This window comes from Camellia sinensis, chromosome 7 (assembly GCF_055761805.1).
Source record: "Camellia sinensis isolate YWXY chromosome 7, ASM5576180v1, whole genome shotgun sequence".
NCBI classification, from domain to species: domain Eukaryota; kingdom Viridiplantae; phylum Streptophyta; class Magnoliopsida; order Ericales; family Theaceae; genus Camellia; species Camellia sinensis.
Window position 1 is genome coordinate 6300498 of NC_138967.1, and position 21225 is coordinate 6321722.

Here is a 21225-nt window from a genome sequence, read left to right on the forward strand (position 1 = left end):
ACGATCAAAAAATAAGTTGGTTGCGAATGACTTAACTATTGGTGACCAACTACAAATTTGGTTGTGGAAGATCGCCTTTTCGCGACCAAAAAATAAGTTGGTCACGGAAAGTTATGGTGGGATAAATTTTAAAAAATTGGCGCTACTGTAATTATATTTTATTTTTCTGTTCAGGCATTGAAGGTTTTATGAAATAATATATAACCCAATTTTTATGAATTATATATTTTCTCTGCCAAATGTGAACAACATGCATGTTATTGGTAGGTTGGATTGGGCACATGGAGAATGACTCCTTGGTCAGGAGTTCAACTTCCAGGCAATGCAAAAGAATATTTTTCTTTGGATGAAGAACCAACTCGCAACCAAAACGTTAGTCGTGGAAAGTGTAATTTCTTGTAGTGGTAACAGATGTGTTAAATTATTAGTGGATGCATTAAAGAAGGAATTGTATGGTTCGTGCTAGGGCTGTCAATGGATCGGATTTAACCCGAATCCGATCCGAATCCGATCCGATAATCCGAATCCGTTTACAAAAAATCCGATCCGATAATCCGATAATCCGAATCCGTTTAATCCGTTTATTAAATGGATTGAATCTGCAAAAATCCGATCCGACCCAATAACCCGATAATCCGATCCGAGTATTCTCAATTTGAATGAAAAAAAACACAAAATGAAAAAAAAATCAAATTATATAAAATTGTAGCTCAATAAATAAATAAATGGATCGGATCGGATTATCGGATCGGATATCCGAAATCATCGGATTCGGATTCGGATATCTATAATCGGATATAGACTAAACGGATTCGGATCGGATTCGGGTTTGACATAATCGGATCGGATTCGGATTTTGACAGATCCGATCCGAATCCGATCCATTTACAGGCCTAGTTCGTGCATAATGTTTAACTGCTTGTTTTGTGTTGAGTTAAAGTTGAGTTAAAGAACACTTCTACCACTAAGCTTAGGCTTATAGCCTGTATCATGTTGTGTATATGTTAGTATGCACTACGTGCTTGTGTAATATATTTTCTTAGTATAACTCCACTTAGGTTTTAGCAATTGTTTTTAGCTGTTTTTTGTCGACTTCTTTGGTTTTAGTAATTTTCATTTTTTTTTTTAAACATTCATTTACTTTTAAGTCATGCTAGACTAGATAGACCTAAAAATTTGAAAAAGTTTTAAAAAAATGACTAAAATTGTTGGTTTTTTTTTTTTTAATTTTTTAATTTAGTGAATATTTTTGATTTTTTTTTTAAATTACTTTTTAGATTCTAGACTGGAACAACTTGAAAGTAAAATTATCAAAAAATTTTAATAAATAAAAAAATCGCAAAAAGACAAGTTTAAAAAATATATTTTCCTTTTTGCTGTTGCCAAACAAGATGACTTGGGTGTAGCTTTTAAGTTAGATTTTGAGACATTTTTTTGCAATTTTTTAGTTTTTTGGTGCCATTTTTATTACATAAACTCAAAATAATATAATAATAATAATAATAAACATCTTGAACTTTGTATGGACTTTGATCACAAAAATAAAACAAAGTAATAAAAGTTATTCGCAAACAAATAAATATGAGTGAGCATGACTTCATAAAAGCCCAATTTTCATATCCTTCTGGGCCAGGCAATCTTCATGAGCCCATATCCACGTCCAACCTCCCAAGTCCAAAAAAAGTTATCAAATACATAGTTCAACTCCGCTACGTAACTCGAATCTTCATTGGCTCGTGAGGCTCAAATTTCTTTTATCACGCAACTTTCTGCTACTGTGCTCAAATTCAATAATGCTAGGTGGCCCGAAAAATCATGACTCGAATGGCTCGAAACACACACATTCGAGCCACAAAAATTCGGGCCACCAAATATTTTCCGCTCAAATTACACCCACACATTTCATTCTCTCTCTCTCTTTCTCTCTCTCTCTTCACTATCTTTTTCCTTCATCTTCTTCAACTTCTTCCTTTGTTCTCTCCCTCTCTCAACAGATTGAACTGCTTAGTAAGAAATTATTTCATTCCTTCAAATTTCCAACACACCTAGTCATTCAAAAAAAAAAAAAAAAAACTGAAACCCATAAAAACAAATACTCCATAAAAACTGAAACCCACCAAGTGCGTGGTAGACCGATTCATCGCTCCAACATAGCTTGCACCGGATTGGGATATTAGCTTGATGAGCTTGAACTGCTCCGAGCCGTGGTACCGGCTGACGGTGGCGACAACCGATTCCATGCCTCGAATGGGAAAATTTACGAACTCTGTAATATGAATATTACAAAAAAAAAAATTGTATAAATATGAATATAACAACAGACTCACAAATTGTACATACATACATACATACATACATACAAACTCAAATAAAATCAAATATATGTAAAATCTGTTCCCCTCTCTCCTTTTCTCCTTCTTCTCCTTTTCTCCTTTCTTCTTCTTCTTCTGTCATTCGTTTTAGAGAGAAACAGAGGGGGGGGGGGAAAAACTGCCCAAAATGACGTCGTTTTGGGCAGTCGTGCCATTCAGGGCTGATGGCATTTCGAGCTACGAAACATTTTCCTAAATCGTTTTGTTATATGTCATTGAATTTATTTTTTTCTTTTATGTGAATTTAGACAACAAAATGGGACCGACAAGTAGAAATGATTTTTATTGTGTGGATTATGTATGTAGGAAGTAAAAACAATAACAAAAAAACAAAAAAAAGGTTGATAAATATCATTTTTCATTAAATAATTATTGTCCTGGAATTACTGCCTAATTGGATCTTGTTTTCTGGTGACGATGTCAAATGTCTCCAAGAGCTAAAGGTCAGTCAAGAACTAGCCTTAAAAAAATGGTTAGTTGTTAGAGTTCACACAATATTAAAGACATTTATGACTGTCTAGGGATGATGATGATGGAAGTGAATATATTTGATAATTAAAAAATTAAAAAGAAAAGGTAAACTTAGATGTGGACCCAAAAAAAATTTATAAAGGAATGTGCAAAAATATATATATATAGTGAATGGCAAAGAATTATCTTGAATGTCATCTTTACTACAGTCGTGATCATCTTGAATGTCGTCTTTAATACACTCATGATCATGTTTGTCATCTTTAAGGTGGTGTTTGATTGCCAGTTTGGGAGGAAAGGATTGGATTAGTAATTTGTAAGTCCCACATAAATTATGTTTGATGGTAAAAAATGACATGAGACTAAGGCCTCGTTTGTTTTCAGAGATAGAATGGAGGGGATTCAAAGTGAGAGGATTGATAGTGAGGGGATTAATAGTGAGGAATTGTTAAATTATTTTTATATAAAATAGTAAAACAAATAAAAAAAATATAAAAATTAAAAATTATATTTAAAAAAAATTTCCAATATATAAAAAATAAAAAAATTTATAATCCCCTCACTATTTTTCTAATACCATCTCTACCTCCTCCTTACCAATTCCCCTTTGTTAGGTTTTATTTCTTGGCAATCCCGTTTGACAAAACTCCTTTGAGTTGTAATTTTATTCGCATTTTTATTTCAGTGAGGTTATGAGTTGTTAGATGCGAATCCAACCCGAATCAAGCATTTCAGAGAAGTTTGTGATGATAAAGCGTTCAAGATTGCCACTTCGCTGATTATGACGGGGATCGAGCTGCCCGGTCAGCTCGCGGGGGTCCAGGGGGCAGCGCCCCTTGGCGGGTCCGGGGCAGCGCCACGGCGGGGTCGAGGGGCAGCGCCCCCGAAGCAAAATGCAAAAATGCATTAAAAGTTGCCTGTTCGATCATGTTATATTTTTCCAGTTTTTCCAGTTTTAGCCTTCCCGCTCGAGCGGGACAAAGGGCGCTCGAGCGGAGATTGGAAGTTCTCAGCATCTCTGCAGTCGCCTGTAAAAATACTGGAAGGTGTGATTTTACGCTCGAGCGGATGCTCCTACGCTCGAGCGCATCTCAGTTTGTTCGCACGCAGTTTTTGGTCAGTCCGCTCGAGCGGGCTGTGTTGAGCTCGAGCGGAGATCGCGGGACAGATTCTATAAATTCGCGTGTTGAGTCAGATTTTAGGATAACTTCTCCAGATCTTCTTTTTGGGTTCTAGGGTGTATATCTGGGGATACTTTGGGAGTTTTCTTTGATGTTTTTATTGAGTATTCAACTCATGATCTAAAGAGAATACATCAAAGGTTTGTTTTGTTCTACAAAAGAGAGAGTTATTCTTCAGTTGTGGATTCTGAAGAATTCGAGCCTGAAGCTTTGGTGGAATCCGGAGTGGCTCATCAGAAAGACAATTCCGTGGTGAAGATGGGGTTGGAAGAGGCACATAGAGGTTGGTTCAATTAGGCGTTGTGGATTCGCTAGGTAATTGAGAGTATACCTGTGTAATTCCTTTAATTCTTCTTAGTGGATTGTTCTTGTGGCTGTTGCCCGTGGTTTTTTGATCACAGTTGGAGGTGTCCAATTGTGGTTTTTTCCACGTTAAAATCGTTGTGTCTCTTTGTCTTGATTGTTTGATTGTTTGATTGGGATTGTCATATTCTACTTAAAATTGATACATAATCACAAATCAACATCTAGTGGATTTCTAGTTTTTTCACCCTTCCTCCTCCTTACTAATACCAAGGGATTACTAATCCCCTCCCTATCTCTCAAAACAAAACCCACATTCTCAATCCCCTCCTCACTATCAAACCCAATCCCCTTCTTATAACCCTAAACAAACGGAGCCTAATGGGACTATGAATCCTACCAAGGGGTGGGATTAACATTTCCGTGGCTAATCTTATTTTAAGGAATTTGAGATTAAAACACCATTTTTATCCCACTTCACAAAAATAGCAAAGCCATTTTTTTTTTTAATGAGAATTTTTACGTAATTTTATAAATGTACTCTCAGTGCACAAACAATTCAATTAATCTTATATCTCAAATTTATTACCACCAAACTAGTAATTTCATTATTCATTCAAATCATACTCATAATCCTAATCAATATCATACATAAACCTAAGACAAGTAACCTATACCATGTTTAATTGTCCACCTTGGAACAATTGGATTGTTAATCCATGGACTTGATCAAAATCATGGCTGATTGTGATAACATGATATTGGACAAAAATAATTTCTCCCCGTCATGAGGGATTAGGATTCACAATTAAATTCCATATGATTAGATGGTGAAAGATCATTTTATTCTCATTTTAAAAAAAACAATGAAGTTATTTTCTATATAATAAAAACTTTTACATAATTTTATTTCAAGTAATTTGCATTGTTTGGAAAAGCTAAAGTGGCTATTTTAGCCACAAAAGACAAAATAAGCTACTTTAGTCACAAAAAACAAAACAGTACATCTAACCCATAATCATTGCACACTTCTCTCACAAAAAAAGTCAAAAAAGTCAAAAAGTCAAAAAACTCTTTCCAAACTAAGTTTTTTAGCCCAGGCTAAAATAACTAAAAAAATCAAAAAGTCAAAAAGTCAACTCACTTCCCAAACGGATACTAAGATCATTGAATTTTACTGTATTCATAATCCCAATAAACTTAATCTGACAATCAAATATGCCCATTGAGCGTAACAAAGTTTGAGAGCATTTTAGTCTTATAATCTCCTGATCCGAATCCATCTATCCATCCATTTTGTCTCTCCATCCCTTATAAAACTCAACGTAGTCCTCACATGGAAAATATACAGCCCAATAGCCTTTAACGTTCCTTTTGTACCTAAATATGAATATCAAAAAATTGATCAGAAGTCTAATCTCATAATTATATATTTTAATAAGAAAAATTAAGTGCACAAAATTATTTTACAGAACCAAACACAAGGAGTAAGACTCCCACTCTTTGTATTTTTTTTTTTTTTTTGGCCTAAAGATTGGAGAGTAATTATAAATATGAAAAATATTACATCAAACAAACTAATCAATTCCGGACACCCGATTATAAAAAAAAAAAAAAAAAAAAAAATTAAGCCCAAGCTCGACAACCACCACTAAAATATATGCAGTCCCTATAATTAGGGGTGCGCGCAGTGCAGTTCGGGCGATTTGAAAGTAAAATTATAAATCAAATAACAGATTAGCAAATTAGTGAATTGGCGGATTGGTAAATTACAGTTTGAGCAGTTTTGGACTGATTGGCGGATTGAAGAATATTCTAATCAATTATTAAATTTTTACATAATATATAACACTAACTTGAATAATATTTTTTTATATATTTAACACAAACTAATTTTACATAATATTTTTCATATATATAACTACTAATTTATAATAAATTTTACATATTAAATATCTCTCATACTTATTTTTAATTTGATATTTTATTATAAATTAAAAAATATATATTTATTAACTATAAAAAAAATTTTAAAATGAATTATAAATTTTAAAGTTTATGTTACTAACAATTATTATGTTCTTTTTGTGTACATAACTATCCATGTTGGCAATGACAGGCAATTGCCGTGTTAAAGTTAACTAATTTTTTTTTTGGTGTTTGGGATTGCCAACAGGCAATTGCCGCGTTAAAGTTAACTAATTTAACTTAGGGTGGGTGGTATTGTAATGAAGGTTTGGGGTTTAAGTTCTAAGGTCACAGGTTCAATTTCCTTTTTTTTGAGCCAATCTCTTGGGTGAAGCATAGTTGGTTAGAAGGTTGGATCTCAAGTTGTCTAATCAGCACTGGGTGTGAGTTCAATACTCTCCCGTTGTGCGAGTTCTGACTTAAGCGAAACTTGTCTTGGTAGGTCGAGGCAAGTTCCCAAGTTATAATCTCCTCGCTCAAAATGACTAATAGGATATCATGATGATCTCTGTAAGAGAAACTACCTTGGATCGGTTCTGTAACAAAAATATATATTTATATATATATATATATATTAAACTTTTTTTTTTTTTTTTTTTTTTGAGGGGGGGGGGGGGTGGGGTTGTGGTTGTGTACTGTGGGTGATATCATATGTTTGAATTTTGACTACCAAACCTAAATTGCGTTCACACACTATGGTGATTAGACTTTCCATAACGCGCATGGTTTGGCAAGTGAGTTTGGATAAATTTAGAATTATTTTAGTCATAAAAAATAAAATAGTAATTTTAATCACAATAAAAAAAAAATCACATCTAATTCATAATCATTACACTTTTTTCTCATAAAAAAAGTCAAAAAATTCTTCCCAAACCAAACTTTTTAGCTCAAGCTAAAATAACAAAAAAAAAATCAAAAAGCTAAAAAGACAACTCAATTTCCAAACGACATCAAAATGTTTAATATTATACAAGCAAGCAAGGAATATTTTATTCAATTACGTGTCTCAAATATGGATTGGAATGGATATACTAGTAAAAAATATAATTCTACGGAAGAAAAAAAAAGGGTAAAAAATGAGAAGTAGTGAAAGCTAGAAACACAATCTAGAGTACAATGAGAAGAAAATGGGAATGTAAAATCAAAAATATTATGTATTATGAATTTTTATTTCAAAATTTATTCCAAAAATAAGATGTATAGCGTAAATTTAAAATTAGTGAGGCGTGCGATACATCAACAATAAATATGATTCATAGATTTGCTTTACTGAATAATTTTTTTTGAATATATAGTATTATTGAAATAAAAAAGTAGAAGTGAAGAAAATAATGTTGAACTTGCGAAAATAGAAGTGATTCATGCATTAAATTAAATCTGTGTGAGTCTTGTACCTCCATCAATTTGAATTTTTTTTTCACTTTTCATTTTTTTATTTATTTATATTCCCTGAAGAAAAGCAATGTGTGGAAAATAATGTTAAATTGAATAGAAGTTTAGGAGGGTGAAAATAAGCATAGAAAAAAAAAAAAAAAGAAGAGAGGAGAAAATACAATTCAATCTAGATTTAGAAAATAAATTACTTATCAATGATAAACTTTATAAACATTAACAATTAAATTTCTAAATTTTTTCATGCTTGTGTAAAAAATAAAAAATAAAAATTGAAAATCCACTGAATTGTAATTCCCCCGCCCCCCCCCCCCCCAAAAAAAAAAGAGAAGAAAAAACACTAAATCCATGTTTAAAAAATTAATTTATGTTGACATTTAAATAGAGAACCTCAATGTGGCATTCCTATCAAATTAAAGTTGTAAGTTTTTATTTTTGCAACTGTTGTTCAATAACTCAAACTCTGTTAAGATCTCTTACTAGACATGAAAATAAGATCTTATTTTATTATTTTTTAGAAAATTAGAATCTTCAACAGTAAAAAAAAAATTTAAATTTTTTACTTGAGCCTTAAGATTTAACGGTTGAGTCACATTTGCTATCATTTATTGTGAAATAAGTCATTCTAAAATCTTCTTTATGTAAGAGTTATAGAAATGACCATTTGAAAATGTGAATGTTATTATGCTACAACTATTGCCAACTGTTAGTGATGAATAGAAGTCCGACTTGACACTTATTCTAGCACTGAATCATTCAAGTGGAGATGGGAAATTAACAGATTACGGTACTGCAATTATTGTCAACAGTTGGTGTTAAACAAAAGTCCGACTTGGATGATTTAGTGTTAGAACAAGTGCCAAGTTAGACTTCTATTCATCACCAACAACTGGCAACAGTTGCAACACTATAATCTATTATTTCTTCATCCCCAAAATGTAAACTGTAGGGTTCTATTGAATTGTAAATACAAAGAGGAAAAATAGTTTAACTATTGTGTATATATGATATGATTAATTGGAAGAATAGAAGAAACTTCTAATTAGTAATCATTCTTGAAATAAGTTAAATATAAGATTGCAATTTCAAAAATAAATAAATAAATAAATATATATATATATATATATAATATTACACCCCATACACACAAACTCTAATGATAATAAATATAATTTTATGGACTGGAACTTGACTTGAAGACGCATAATAAAGAAGATCATGAAAAACACGTTTATGACTAGGTTCCCTCATGTTTCCATCATTACATTACATGGCATTTTAAAAACAATTTTTATGAAATTTCTTTGAAGCTTTGAGAAAGGAAAAAATTGATTTTCAAATAGAAATTATACCAGAATAATATAATAGTGACATTTTTTAAATAATAATACACTTTGTAACTTGTTTGGTATGAAATGAATGAATATAAATCTATAATATTATTCTCTATTATTATTATTATTTTTGTATAGTTTTTCTTTTTGGCATAATTAAAATATATAAGAGAAGATGCAACTTCGTTGATAGAAGTCCACTTACGCTGTGTTTGGTTGGGGGATTTGGGAAGGGAAATGGAAAGGGAAATGGAAATGAAAGGAAAAGGAGAAAGAATTAATAGAATTCCAAATCCCAACTATGTTTGGTTGTGTTAGTTATAAAATAGAATTGATGTCCTAAAAGGTATACTATTTCTTTATTTATTTCTCACCCCTTTTCTTTTCCCATATATTTTTTATTATAACCAAACATAAATAGGATTACATTTCTCATTCCTTTTCCAAATCCCACCTCAAAAACTCCAACCAAACACAGCATTAAATTTTATGTTGGATTTAACTCATGAATGCCAAACTCTAATATGAGGGAAAGTGAAATATTCAAGAAAGCGTGTGGAAATAACGAATGAAAATAGAAGAGAGAGAGAGAGAGAGATTTAAAAAATATGTTTTATTTTTTTATTTTTTCAAAACAGAGAAAATTATATAAAAAAAAATGAGTATTTTTATCTTTTATTTATACCCAATTTTTTTTAATCTTTTTTGAAAAAAATAAAAAATAAATTCTTAAAACGAAACCAAATAAGAGGATAATAATATATGGTATTTTAGATGGACTATGTATAATTGAATAAACAATCCTTCTATGAGTTTAAAGTCTAAACTCATCAATTTTCTCCAAAAATACAGTACATGCACAAAAATGTCAAAGTGTTTTTTTATCAGCAAGACAATTCACAACTTCTTAGAGAAATAAAAGAGTTTTATATATTGGCCCGTTTGGTAAAACTGTGAAAAATTGATTATAGATTATAACTTAACAGATTATGACTTATAACTGTGAACATAAACTGTTAATCTGTTTGGTGCAGCTGTGAGATTATGGATTTGAGCGGCAGAATAATGTTTGGTTAATAAGGTGTAAAATAGCTTTTTACTGTGTAATTGTCCTTTCTACCCTTATATGATATAAAAATGATTATTTTGTCATTTTTTTCAGTTTTAATTTTTATTAATAAAAATTAATATAATTAGTATTAATTAGTATCAATTAATATAAAAATTGATACATTTGCTAAAAATGAATGGAAGTATTATTGTTACAATTATTTTTCATTATAAATTAATTAGTATTAATTAATTGCTTAATTAGTATCAATTAATACTAAAATTATTAATTAGTATCAATTAATGGTTTAAGTAGTCTCAATTAATACTAAAATTATTAATTAGTATAAATTAATATTAATATTTAATTTTTATTAGTATCAATTAATATTAATAATCATCAATTAGTATCAATTAATAATTAATTCATTACAAAAGTATACAATATTAATTTATTAATGATTAATACCAATTAATATTGATTTTTTTTCTTTTTCTTCAGAAATATACAATTTTTTATTTTTTAATTAATATAAAAATATACAACATGAATTTATTAATAATTAATACCAATTAATTTTTAAATTAATATTGATTTTTTTCTTTTTCTGTAGAAATATACAATTTTTTATTTTTTAATTAATATTAATATTTGAGTATTGACGAGGGCATTTAAGTAATTTTAGCCCCCCACACCAACTGCACACTTAAGTCAAAAATTTAAGCACCCCCTGACCAGCTTTTGAGATAAGCTGAGAAATAGCTTGATTTAAGCTATAAGCTGGTTAACTTAAACTGCACCAAATACAATATTTTAGCTTAAATTAAGCTAAAAACTAAAATAAGTAACTTATAAGTTCTACCAAACAGGCCTATTATTATTATATAGAATGACATGTCTTTCGTATTTTTTTCATTTTAAGAAATAGAAAACACTTCCTATTATTATTTATAATTTAAAAATATATGCGTAAATAAAATTTATATACAAAAAACTCGTCATGAATGCTTTGCCATTGGTATTTTAGATATTATGAGCCACAAATGAAAGTGAAAAAAGTTACAAATATAAAAAAGTACATATAAAATGAGGTGTATAGTCTCAATTTATAAGCTATGGGCAAAATCCAAAATGAAGTTGGGATATGCATTTCATTTTGATTATATTTTGTGTTCGTAGAGAATTGTTGAATGAAAGAATTAGAAAATATCACATCAATATCTATTCTGTTAAAAAATTCCGTTTGAATTATACTTCTAAGGGCAATGGTAGAGGGCCACAATTTTTGTGGCTCAAATGGCTCAAAACTGCCAAAACGACGTCGTTTTGGCAGTTTTGAACCATTTGAGCCACACAAATTGTGGCTCTCAAACATTATTCATACTTCTAAATGTTTACAATAGTTGTACATGAATCTTAAAATTCTAGCTTTTGTATTCATCATAACTATTAACAAAACTTAACTTGTAAAGTATTGAACAAGCATTTGATGTACATGAAGTTCAATTCAGATCTCGAACTCGACATTCAGTCTAAGCATTGATGTTCCTCACATTGACATCTTTTTTCATAAATTAATGGTTTAATTTTATCTAGTTACAAAGTTAACATTAGATTCATGTAAAAAAAAATTCGACACATTTTAATAAGTAATTAAATAGATAAAATTTAAATATTTAATAAGTATTGATATAGCACAAATCTATTACTCAAACGGTTGTATTTAACGCGAGTTCTAAATGCCAACTAAAGAAAGGAAAGTGTTTGGATGTATAAGCTGTATACTCTTGGTATTTGTGTAAATTTTTATAATTATACATAAATTATCTTATAAAATTGTATAAGTTCTTACAAATATACATAAGTTGTGATTTTTCAAAATTTTATAGGATAATTTGAGTATGTTTGTAAAAAATTACATAATTTTGTGAGATAATTTATATATATTTGTAACAATTTTTACAAATATATATATATATATATATTTATTATATATAATAATTGCCCTTATTAAAAAATTATTTTCTTATTAATTTTTTAATAATTGTATAGGAATCAACACGTCAAGCCACTTGCCATCATTCAAGATGACCTGTCAATTTTTATTCAAATTCTTATGTAGATATGCCACATGTTTTGGAGAAGTTGGTGGTTGATTTTGAGGTACCACTCTGTGGTGTTCAACGATATTATAGTTGATAAAAATGACAAAATTTGTGAATTTGTATTGGTTAATTGAAAAATATATAAAAAAAAAGAGGATAAATTATACTGATACCTCTTGAGATTTAAGTTTATTATAGTTCATCATTACCTTTTGAAAATTACATCTCCTTCCTTGAGGTTTAGGGTTTGTTTGGTTTGTTTTTGGCAGATTTGTTTTTGAAAAAAAATTTGGAGAGAGAGTTTAGAAATTTTTTTAGTTTGTTTGATTGTATATTTTGAGAGAGTTATTTTTTTGAAAGTTTGGGATGATTTGATATTTTGGGAGAATTTGAGTAGATGTGTGTGAGAGAAAAAGTGATGAGAAGGAGAGAGGAGAGAGAAAATATGATTGATTGATGTGTAAGAGAGAGAAAGTGATTTTGGAAATTTTTTGAGAAAAACTCAAACCAAACCATTTTTTAGAAATTTTTTTCTAAAATTCATCTCCCAAATACAAACCAAACGTACCCTTAAAGTTTCATTACAGATTTCTCCTCAACAATTTAATTTTTTTTAATACCAATTTCTCCTTCACTGGGTAAATTACATTGACACCCCTCACATTTTAGAAATTACAATCTCCTCTCTAAGGTTTAAAGTAGCATTACCAATTGCCCTCTCGGTTAATATTAGTTGAAAAAAAAAAAATTAATTGAAAAAAAAATTTAGTAAAATTTTTAAATTTCTATTTAAAAACCAACATAAACTCATTTTTTTAAATTTACGTTTTTTTTCTCAAATTTACAAACTGAGACAATCATTTATAAATCAAAAAAAATTATCAAACAAGTTTTTATGACAGTTTTTAAAATTTTTGTAAACATAAATTGAAAACTAAAAACGAAATAGTTACCAAACAAACTTCAGATGATAAAAATGTCGTAAAATTAACAAATAATTAAATAAGTTACCAACGTAAGAAACGATTTATCAAAAGATTCTTAGGATATGTATAGTTTGATTTTTAGAAAAATAAAATTTAAAAATTAAAAATTAATTTGGTTAAGAAATAAAAAATAAAAAATAATTATCATTCTTATATAATCTTTATCTTTCGAGTGGTTAGAAATAATTTTTTACAAATTAAATTGAAACAACCATACGTATGTATATAACCGGCTCAAAAGTTAAAATGATAATTATTTTTTATTTTTATTTCGTAACCAAATTAATTTTTAATTTTTTTAAAAAAAATCTAAAAATCAAACCATACATAGCCTAATAATCTTTTGATTAGTCATTTCTTATGTTAGTAACTTATTTAATCATTTGTTTATTTTATGACATTTTTACCATTTAAGATCTGTTTGTTAACCATTTCGCTTTCAGTTTTCAATTTATATTTACAAAAATTTTAAAAATTGTCATAAAAACTTGTTTGATAATTTTTTTTGGTTTATAAATTGTTGTCTCAGCTTGTAAATTTGAGGAAAAAACATAAATTTAAAAAATGAGTTTACGTTGGTTTTTAAACAGAAATTTAAAAATTTTACTAACAAAAAATTTTTTCAATTAATTTTTTTTTCAATGAATTTTTTTTTTCCAACTAATACTAACTAAGGGGGAAATTGGCAATGCTACTTTAAACCTTAAAGAGTGAATTATAATTTCTAAAATGTGAGGGGTATCAATGTGATTTACCCAGTGAGGAAAAAATTAGTATTTCAAAAAATTAAATTATTGAGGGGGAAATCTGTAATTAAACTTTAAACCTCAAGGAGGGAGATGCAATTTCTAAAAGGTGAAGAGAGAGCTATAATAAACATAAACTTCACGGGGTGTCAGTATAATTTACCTAAAAAAATATGATAAATTATGATTGATATTAGATATAATCACCTAATACTCCAAGACTATAATAATTTTTTTATGGTTTGAGACATTTTATTATATGCAATTACAAGTTTGACTTCTCTTATTTATTTATGTGTGAGTTTGAATTTGCTAAAATTATTTTATTTTTGTGATTATATGTTTGATATGCTTGTCATAATTGAATATATAATTGAATATAATTTTTATAAAATTTTTAATATATCTCTCTTTCCCATTGGCACACAAAACAAACAAATAAATAAAATGTAGGCATACATTGACATACCATGAAATTCCTTACCATCCTAAGGTCATGGGGAAATTTCTCTGAAGTAATTTGTTATATTTAGAGAAGTGATTGGTAGCTCGAATTTGAGCCCCCGAATCCCCTCCCGAATTCAAAAACGACGTCGTTTTCGTCGTTTTTTATTTTATTTTATTTTTCAGAAGAAGAAAATCAGAAGAAGAGAAGGAAGAAGGAAGAAGAAAGAAGAAGAAGAAGAACTGGACTGGAGGGGTCATCAAAATCGAGCTGGAGGCGAAGGCGAGCGGAGGCGGAGGCAGAGGCAGGGGGCGGAGGCGGAGGCAGAAGTGGGGGCTGCGAGGCAGAGACGGAGGCGGCGGCGCGGCTACGACGAGCTGCTGCGACGAGGCGATAGCGGGGCGACGATCGGGCAAGGACGATGGCGGGCAGAGGGGCTGCCATCTCTTCCTCTCTCTTCCTCCTCTTCCCCTCTCTTCTCTTTCTCTCTTCTCTTCTATCTGATTTGGGGGATTCGGGAGGGCTCAAATTCGGGAGAAAAAACATTTTTCCTTAAATTTAATGTTCATGAGGATAGAAAGCTATTGTGCTTTGTATTATAACATCAACTCAAGTACAATATATCATTATTATAACAACAAAAAATAAGAAAATGTTTGAGACCCTCACAAATATTTTACAATTCAACTCACAATGATATAATCTGACAAGTGTTAGTTTTTTATTAATTAAACACCCAATGGTATGGGACCCACAACCCTTACCATATCATTGTAAATGCATTTGTGAGTGTACAATGTGAGCCTCTAACATTTTTGAAAAAAAATATTGTGAAGTAGAAGAAAGAAAGCTCAAATAATATTAAAAAAATAAGACTCAAACACAAATAAAAAAAATTCAACCTCTTAACCTAACATCAAGAGTTCTAATTCTTGGAATTAAAATTGGGGTCCATCTTTAATTCAATTTATTTATTTATTTTTTTGATCTCCAATTTCAAATCCATGATAAATTCCCCAATGCCAAGAAAAATATTTTTGTGGTTTTAGATAAGCTAAGGATCATTTATACTCAAAATTTACGCACCCTTCCAATCTCAATAAAATCTCAAAATAAATAAAACTTGAGGTATGATCATGTCATTAAACGTGTATCAAGTGTAAAAGAACAGAGACTTTGGGCAGAACCCAAAAAAATAAATCAAAGAAAAAAATAAAAGGAAAAAGAAGAAGGAGCTAGCTAGTGAGGATTGATGTCACACTATTCAAACAAGGGCTTGTCTTGAAGCTCTACCAAAACTAGTGTCCCCTTCATTGAAGTGGTTGCCTTGGCTTTTGCCTTTGGCTTTTGACTTTAAAAACAAAAAGGTACAAGCCATGCTCTACCAAAACTAGTGTCCCCATCATTGAAGTGGTTGCCTGGCTTTTGCCTTTGGCTTTTGACTTTGAAAACAAAAAAGTACAAGCCATATCAACTCCAATATTGGTATTTCCTTGTAACAAAGCATTCAACTTTGCCTTGGAAAAAACAGACCTAAAACCTTGAACTAAATTATATGTAATTATCGACCACCGTATATCACGTAAGTTTGGGTACATTATCAAGAAAAATTGTTTAAAACATTATAGTTGTATTTGAATCATAATCATAAATTTAGATTTTTTTTAAAAAAAATTAATTAAAAAAAGAAGAGAAAATTTGAGAAATGATTTAGATTTTAATTTACGATTCATTCCAAGAACTCTTAACTACCAAGAGCTTGTTTGGGAAGAACATTGTTTTAGCCAAATAAAACAAAATATCACATTCAACCTATAACCATTTCACTTTTTCTCTCATAAAAGTCAAAAAAGCTTTTCCCAAACGAGATTTTTTAACCCAAGCTAAAATAATCAAAAAGTTAAAAAATAACTCACATCCCAAACGAGCTCTAACTACTTGTATGAGTTAAAAAAACACCTCATATATTTTGCTCCTATGAGTGAAACTCCTGACCTTTAAACGAGAACCAGGATCACCAATGGGTTAGCTAACTTGGCTAGTCTGTTAGGCATTGTTTAGGAAGTAGGTTTGGGGTTAAAATAGTCACAAAATACAAAATAGGCTTTTTAGCCCCAATAAAACAAAACATCATATCCAACTCATAATTATTACATTTTTTCTCTCACTAAAAGTCAAAAAAGTCAAAAGTCCTTCCCAAATCAGGCTTTTTAGCCCCAGGCTAAAATAGCTAAAAAAATCAAAAAATCAAAATCAAAAAATCAACCCACTTCCCAAACCAAGCCTTAATTTTTCAAATGGTCATTCTTTCAAGTTATGAATTTCAAATGGTCATTCTTTCACTTAAAAGTGAGAGATTATAGATGAAATGAAGATCTCTACTTAATTTCATGAAGTTATAATACATTATCAAATTTAAAATTTATATTTTAGAAAGCAAATTTCACTTTACACTTTTGTCATTTAAAAATAAGGGCAAACTTCACTATATCCCCTTATGGTTTGGGCCGAGTGCGAAATACTCCACTGACGTTCGAATATTACCACATAACCCTCTTATGGTTAATGGGTTGATGTGCATAGTTAGCATTGTTGGAATTAATGGATTTTTTTATAGGCTTATTTTTGGCCAACTTTTAGCCCAAATTTGAGTGGGTCCCAAACATCTTTTGAGGTGAGTCCAAAAAGGTGACGTATTCCTTGCCGCATGACAAGTCACGGGTGAAAACGGTTCGTTAAAACCATTTATGAGTGAATGAGAACTTGACGTCATTTTCGGGTTCGTGGAATGGACAATTAAAGAGTAAAATGTGGATTTCCTTGAAATGGGTTGTTCCAGATTGATACTTAAAGAGAACTTATGTATGTATATAAGTTCTAGGTGGCAAAACTTGGATTGGGCCCCAACGGGCACCCCAAGTTTGTAGAAGGGAGGAATTATGGACAAAGTGAGTCTTGGCTCAAACCACCACACATGCGTGTGCCGCCGCCGCCGTTGTTTGTCTGGCCGAACTGAGTCGGTTCGGGTGCGAGGGGCGGATTGTGGGTTGGGTCATAACATTAAATTTTTGGACAAAATTTATTTAAATTAATTTAAATTCTTGCTGAAAAATTAATTTAAATTTTGCGCCAATTTTTCTGTCCAAACAGAGCCCTTCTCTGGTCCAATTTCCAACAAGTTCAACCAGTCCAAACAGTTTTTTCAACCTGTTTTACACCAAACAGATTCAAACAGATTTCCAGTAGGTTCAAACAGCTTGCACCTATTTAATTTGGAATCGTATCTATTCAATTCAAAAGTGCACCTGTTCGGTTTGAATCATACATGTTCGGACAGATCTAAATGGTTATCAATCTGCCTATAAAAGCAGACCTCTTCCAACATTTCGAACATCGAAAAATTTATTTTCTCTTCCCGATTTTGCTCTTTGGTTGCATTATTCTTCATATTATTTTTTGGGAAAAAATTCAAAAAATATAAAACACGGGTTTTATTCGCCATACAAATTGTTTGGAGTGCTATTACAATTTATGAAAATCATTGTATCTTGGGAAATAGACGCCATTTTTCCATAAGCATCGTACCGAGGCAAATCTGTCTTAAGGACAGAGTGTCACATACTCAACATGATCTTTTTGTACTAATTCACATCGGTAAATAAATTTTGTAAGTAATTTATTTTATTTGTTTGATTTGGTTTCAAATTATTTATTTTATACAGAAGATTGTTCCAACAAGCATTTCTATCTACTCTAATAGGCAATGCAGTACACGCGAGTAATGTGCAATTGAACATGAACTGATGATGTTCCCTCACAATTAAAAGACCAAAATGCCCCTAGAGTTAAAAATAAAAGCTTACCCAAGAAGATTGCTTTGTATACTCTCTCTTTCCTCTATATGTTGAGTTGCAGGTAACTCTACCCAGCAAAAATATCCTTATCTTCACCTTCTTCTTCTTCTTCTTCTTCTTCTTCTTCTCTCTCTCTCTCTCTCTCTCTCTCTCTCTCTCTCTCTTCATTTCATCTTCTTCATCTTTTTCACAATTCATTGCCCAAACATTATATATATATACAATTTCACATAGTGTTAAATGATTGGCAATCATATATATATATATATATACACATACAATAAATGCAAAAACAAAATCAATTTTTTTTTTTTAAAACATAACACAGATATATATATATATATATATATGGATAAAACATTCACGGTGCATCTATATATACGTGTATATGTATATGATTCTAGATGATTTGATGATAATATTTGATGAATTGAAAATTCAAAATCGTATTATTTGATTTCAAGTTTTTCATTATGTGTATATATATATTTATGTGTGTGTGTGTGTATGTGGGAGCCGAATATTGGTACATGCAGGAAAATCGAATAAATCTGAAGAAAATCAGGATATATATTATATTTGGCTCCGTCTTGGACGATCCCAAAGCCGAATAGATTAATCGGTCATAGAACCAGTTGAACAAAAAGCCGAGTTAGAATTGGCATACGATAGAAGGGCCAAATGAGCAATCATGCGATGGATTAAGAGTGGGCCCTACCCTAGGGCCCAAAAGCGAATATAAATAGAGGAACATCAACTAAAGAAAGGTATGTGAGAACAGACACAAGAAACTTGAGACACAAGCAAACGAGAGACATATACTAACTTGTCCGTTGTGTTAATCCCTTTTTTAGGTGGCAATCAAAGGATTAGGAACGTCCTTTAGGATCCAAGAGTATTTCCAAACCACTTCTCCACAATTGGTGCCATCTGTGGGAATACTCAAGCATATCCATGGCGGGCGTCACAAAGATCCTATGATAGTCGCTGACAAAACTACACCAAGAGACGACCTCACTTCAAGAAACATGCTAGGACTGGAGAATATCGCCGCGCGACGTGCTTTGAACTTCGATTCAGTAGCTTAGACCTCACCCTCAACTTCAATGCATGAGACAATGCAGACGATTATGGATCAAGCAAAGCAAAATAAACGGGGGCTGGAGAACATGATGGCTGAGAACGAGCGCCTACACCAGGATTTAGCCTTGGAGGTGGCAAAATCCCAACAAGTCGCATGCCAAGACTGGGGTCGACCTTCGGGAAAGAAAGATGGTCGACGACATCGACTTCAGAAACGTAATAATGATAGTGATTCAAACTCATCATCCCAGGAGCCCAGAAAGAAAGGACACGTTGATGTATCTAGCTCATCTAAAGGAAGTCCATATGTACGGCATAAACGAGGGAGAAGCAATGATTTGGTTGAGGAAGATAAACATGACCCTTTCGTGCGACGAATTGCAAGGGTTGTGCTGCCCAAAAAGTTCAAGGCACCGTCATTCACCTTCTGCGACGGAAAATTGGACCCCACTGATCACATTCGTCATTATAAACAAGCGATGACGCTCCATGCTGACGATGAAACCCTCATGTGTCAAATATTTCCAAGCAGTCTGGGACCACTGGCTGTGAGGTGGTACTATAAACTGGAGCCGACATCGATTAAGAGCTTCCACCAACTCCAAAAGCCATCCAAGGTGAGATTCATCACTAATGAGGTCCAGCCGAAGCAAGCCGATTCTCTTTAGGCCATGCAAATTAAACTGGAAGAAACTCTTCGCGAATACTCGACCTGCTATTGGGAGTGCTTTAATCTGGTAGATGATGCTTGCAATGACTCCATGGCCATTATTGCCTTTAAGATGGGATTGCATCCTGATAGTCCCCTCCGTAGTTCATTAACCATACGGCCCCCCAAAACCGTTTGGGCGTTAATGAAGAAGGTCGAAGAATACTGCAAAGTGGAAGACAATGCCTTACAAGTCAAAACTGGACATAAAGCCGTTGAGACGGCCACGTCGGGAATTGTTCAGCCGATTAGCGTCGTGTCATCAAGAAGCCCCGAGCGGCGGAATCAACCTAAACGAGACAAAAGGCGTAACTCATGCTGATCAAACGACCAATGTTCACATCGAGCTAATGAACAGTATCAAGTAGATAACAGGCGCACAAGGTGCCCAGGCAAGAAATACACGGAGCTAACAGAGTCGATCAGTAAGATTCTGTCGAAAGTTCAACACCTGTCGTTCTTCAAGTGGCCGCCCAAGATGACGGGACCTCCCGATACGAAAAGACAGGATAAACGATGTGAGTATCATAAAGACCACGGTCACGACACCGATAGTTGTTATGTATTAAAAGATCACCTAGAAGAATTGGTGCAAGACGACCGTCTTACGCAACACGTCCGAAAGAACAATGCAAAAAATACAATACCTCTACGGCCGGAGTCACCTCCTCTTGGTGTAATTCATATGATATACAGATTGTCGACATCATCCAAGGTACATGCAATTCGGTTACAGTCTAGCCTCTATAGTCCAATGATGCCAGTGAAATGGCCCCATGACATTGGAAGGATTAGTTTCGATGATAGTGATTTAGTTGTAGTAACCCACCCCCACACTAATCCCTTCATCATCGAGCTACGAAACAGATTCGCCATTGAGCGTGTTCTCATTGACCAGGGCAGCACTTTGGAAATAATGTATTACAAAACTTTTATCAAAGTTGGCTTTATCGACTTGGATCTGTCTCCGACTGATTACCCGTTATTCGGCTTTAATGTTAACCCGGAGTATCCTTTGGGCAAAATCACACTACCAGTACGAGCCGGCACCAGATCAGTAGATGTAGAATTTCTGGTTGTCAAGCTTCCTTCGCCGTATAATCTCAACATGGATAGAACTTGGTTACATACGATGCAAGCCGTGCCAAGCACCTACCACCAACTACTTCGTTTTCCGACTGAATACGATATCGAACAAATTCGCGGCTCTCAGAAATCGGCATAG

The 21225-nt window shown here is 32.0% G+C and overlaps 1 protein-coding gene across 1 annotated transcript; it reads left to right on the forward strand.

The window, feature by feature from the left end:
• The first annotated feature begins 20478 nt into the window (after positions 1–20478).
• On the forward strand, positions 20479–21225 carry LOC145795576 (uncharacterized). Its single transcript, XM_082880399.1, has one exon. It carries the CDS (start codon positions 20479–20481, stop codon positions 21223–21225), a length of 747 nt encoding a protein of 248 aa, XP_082736525.1.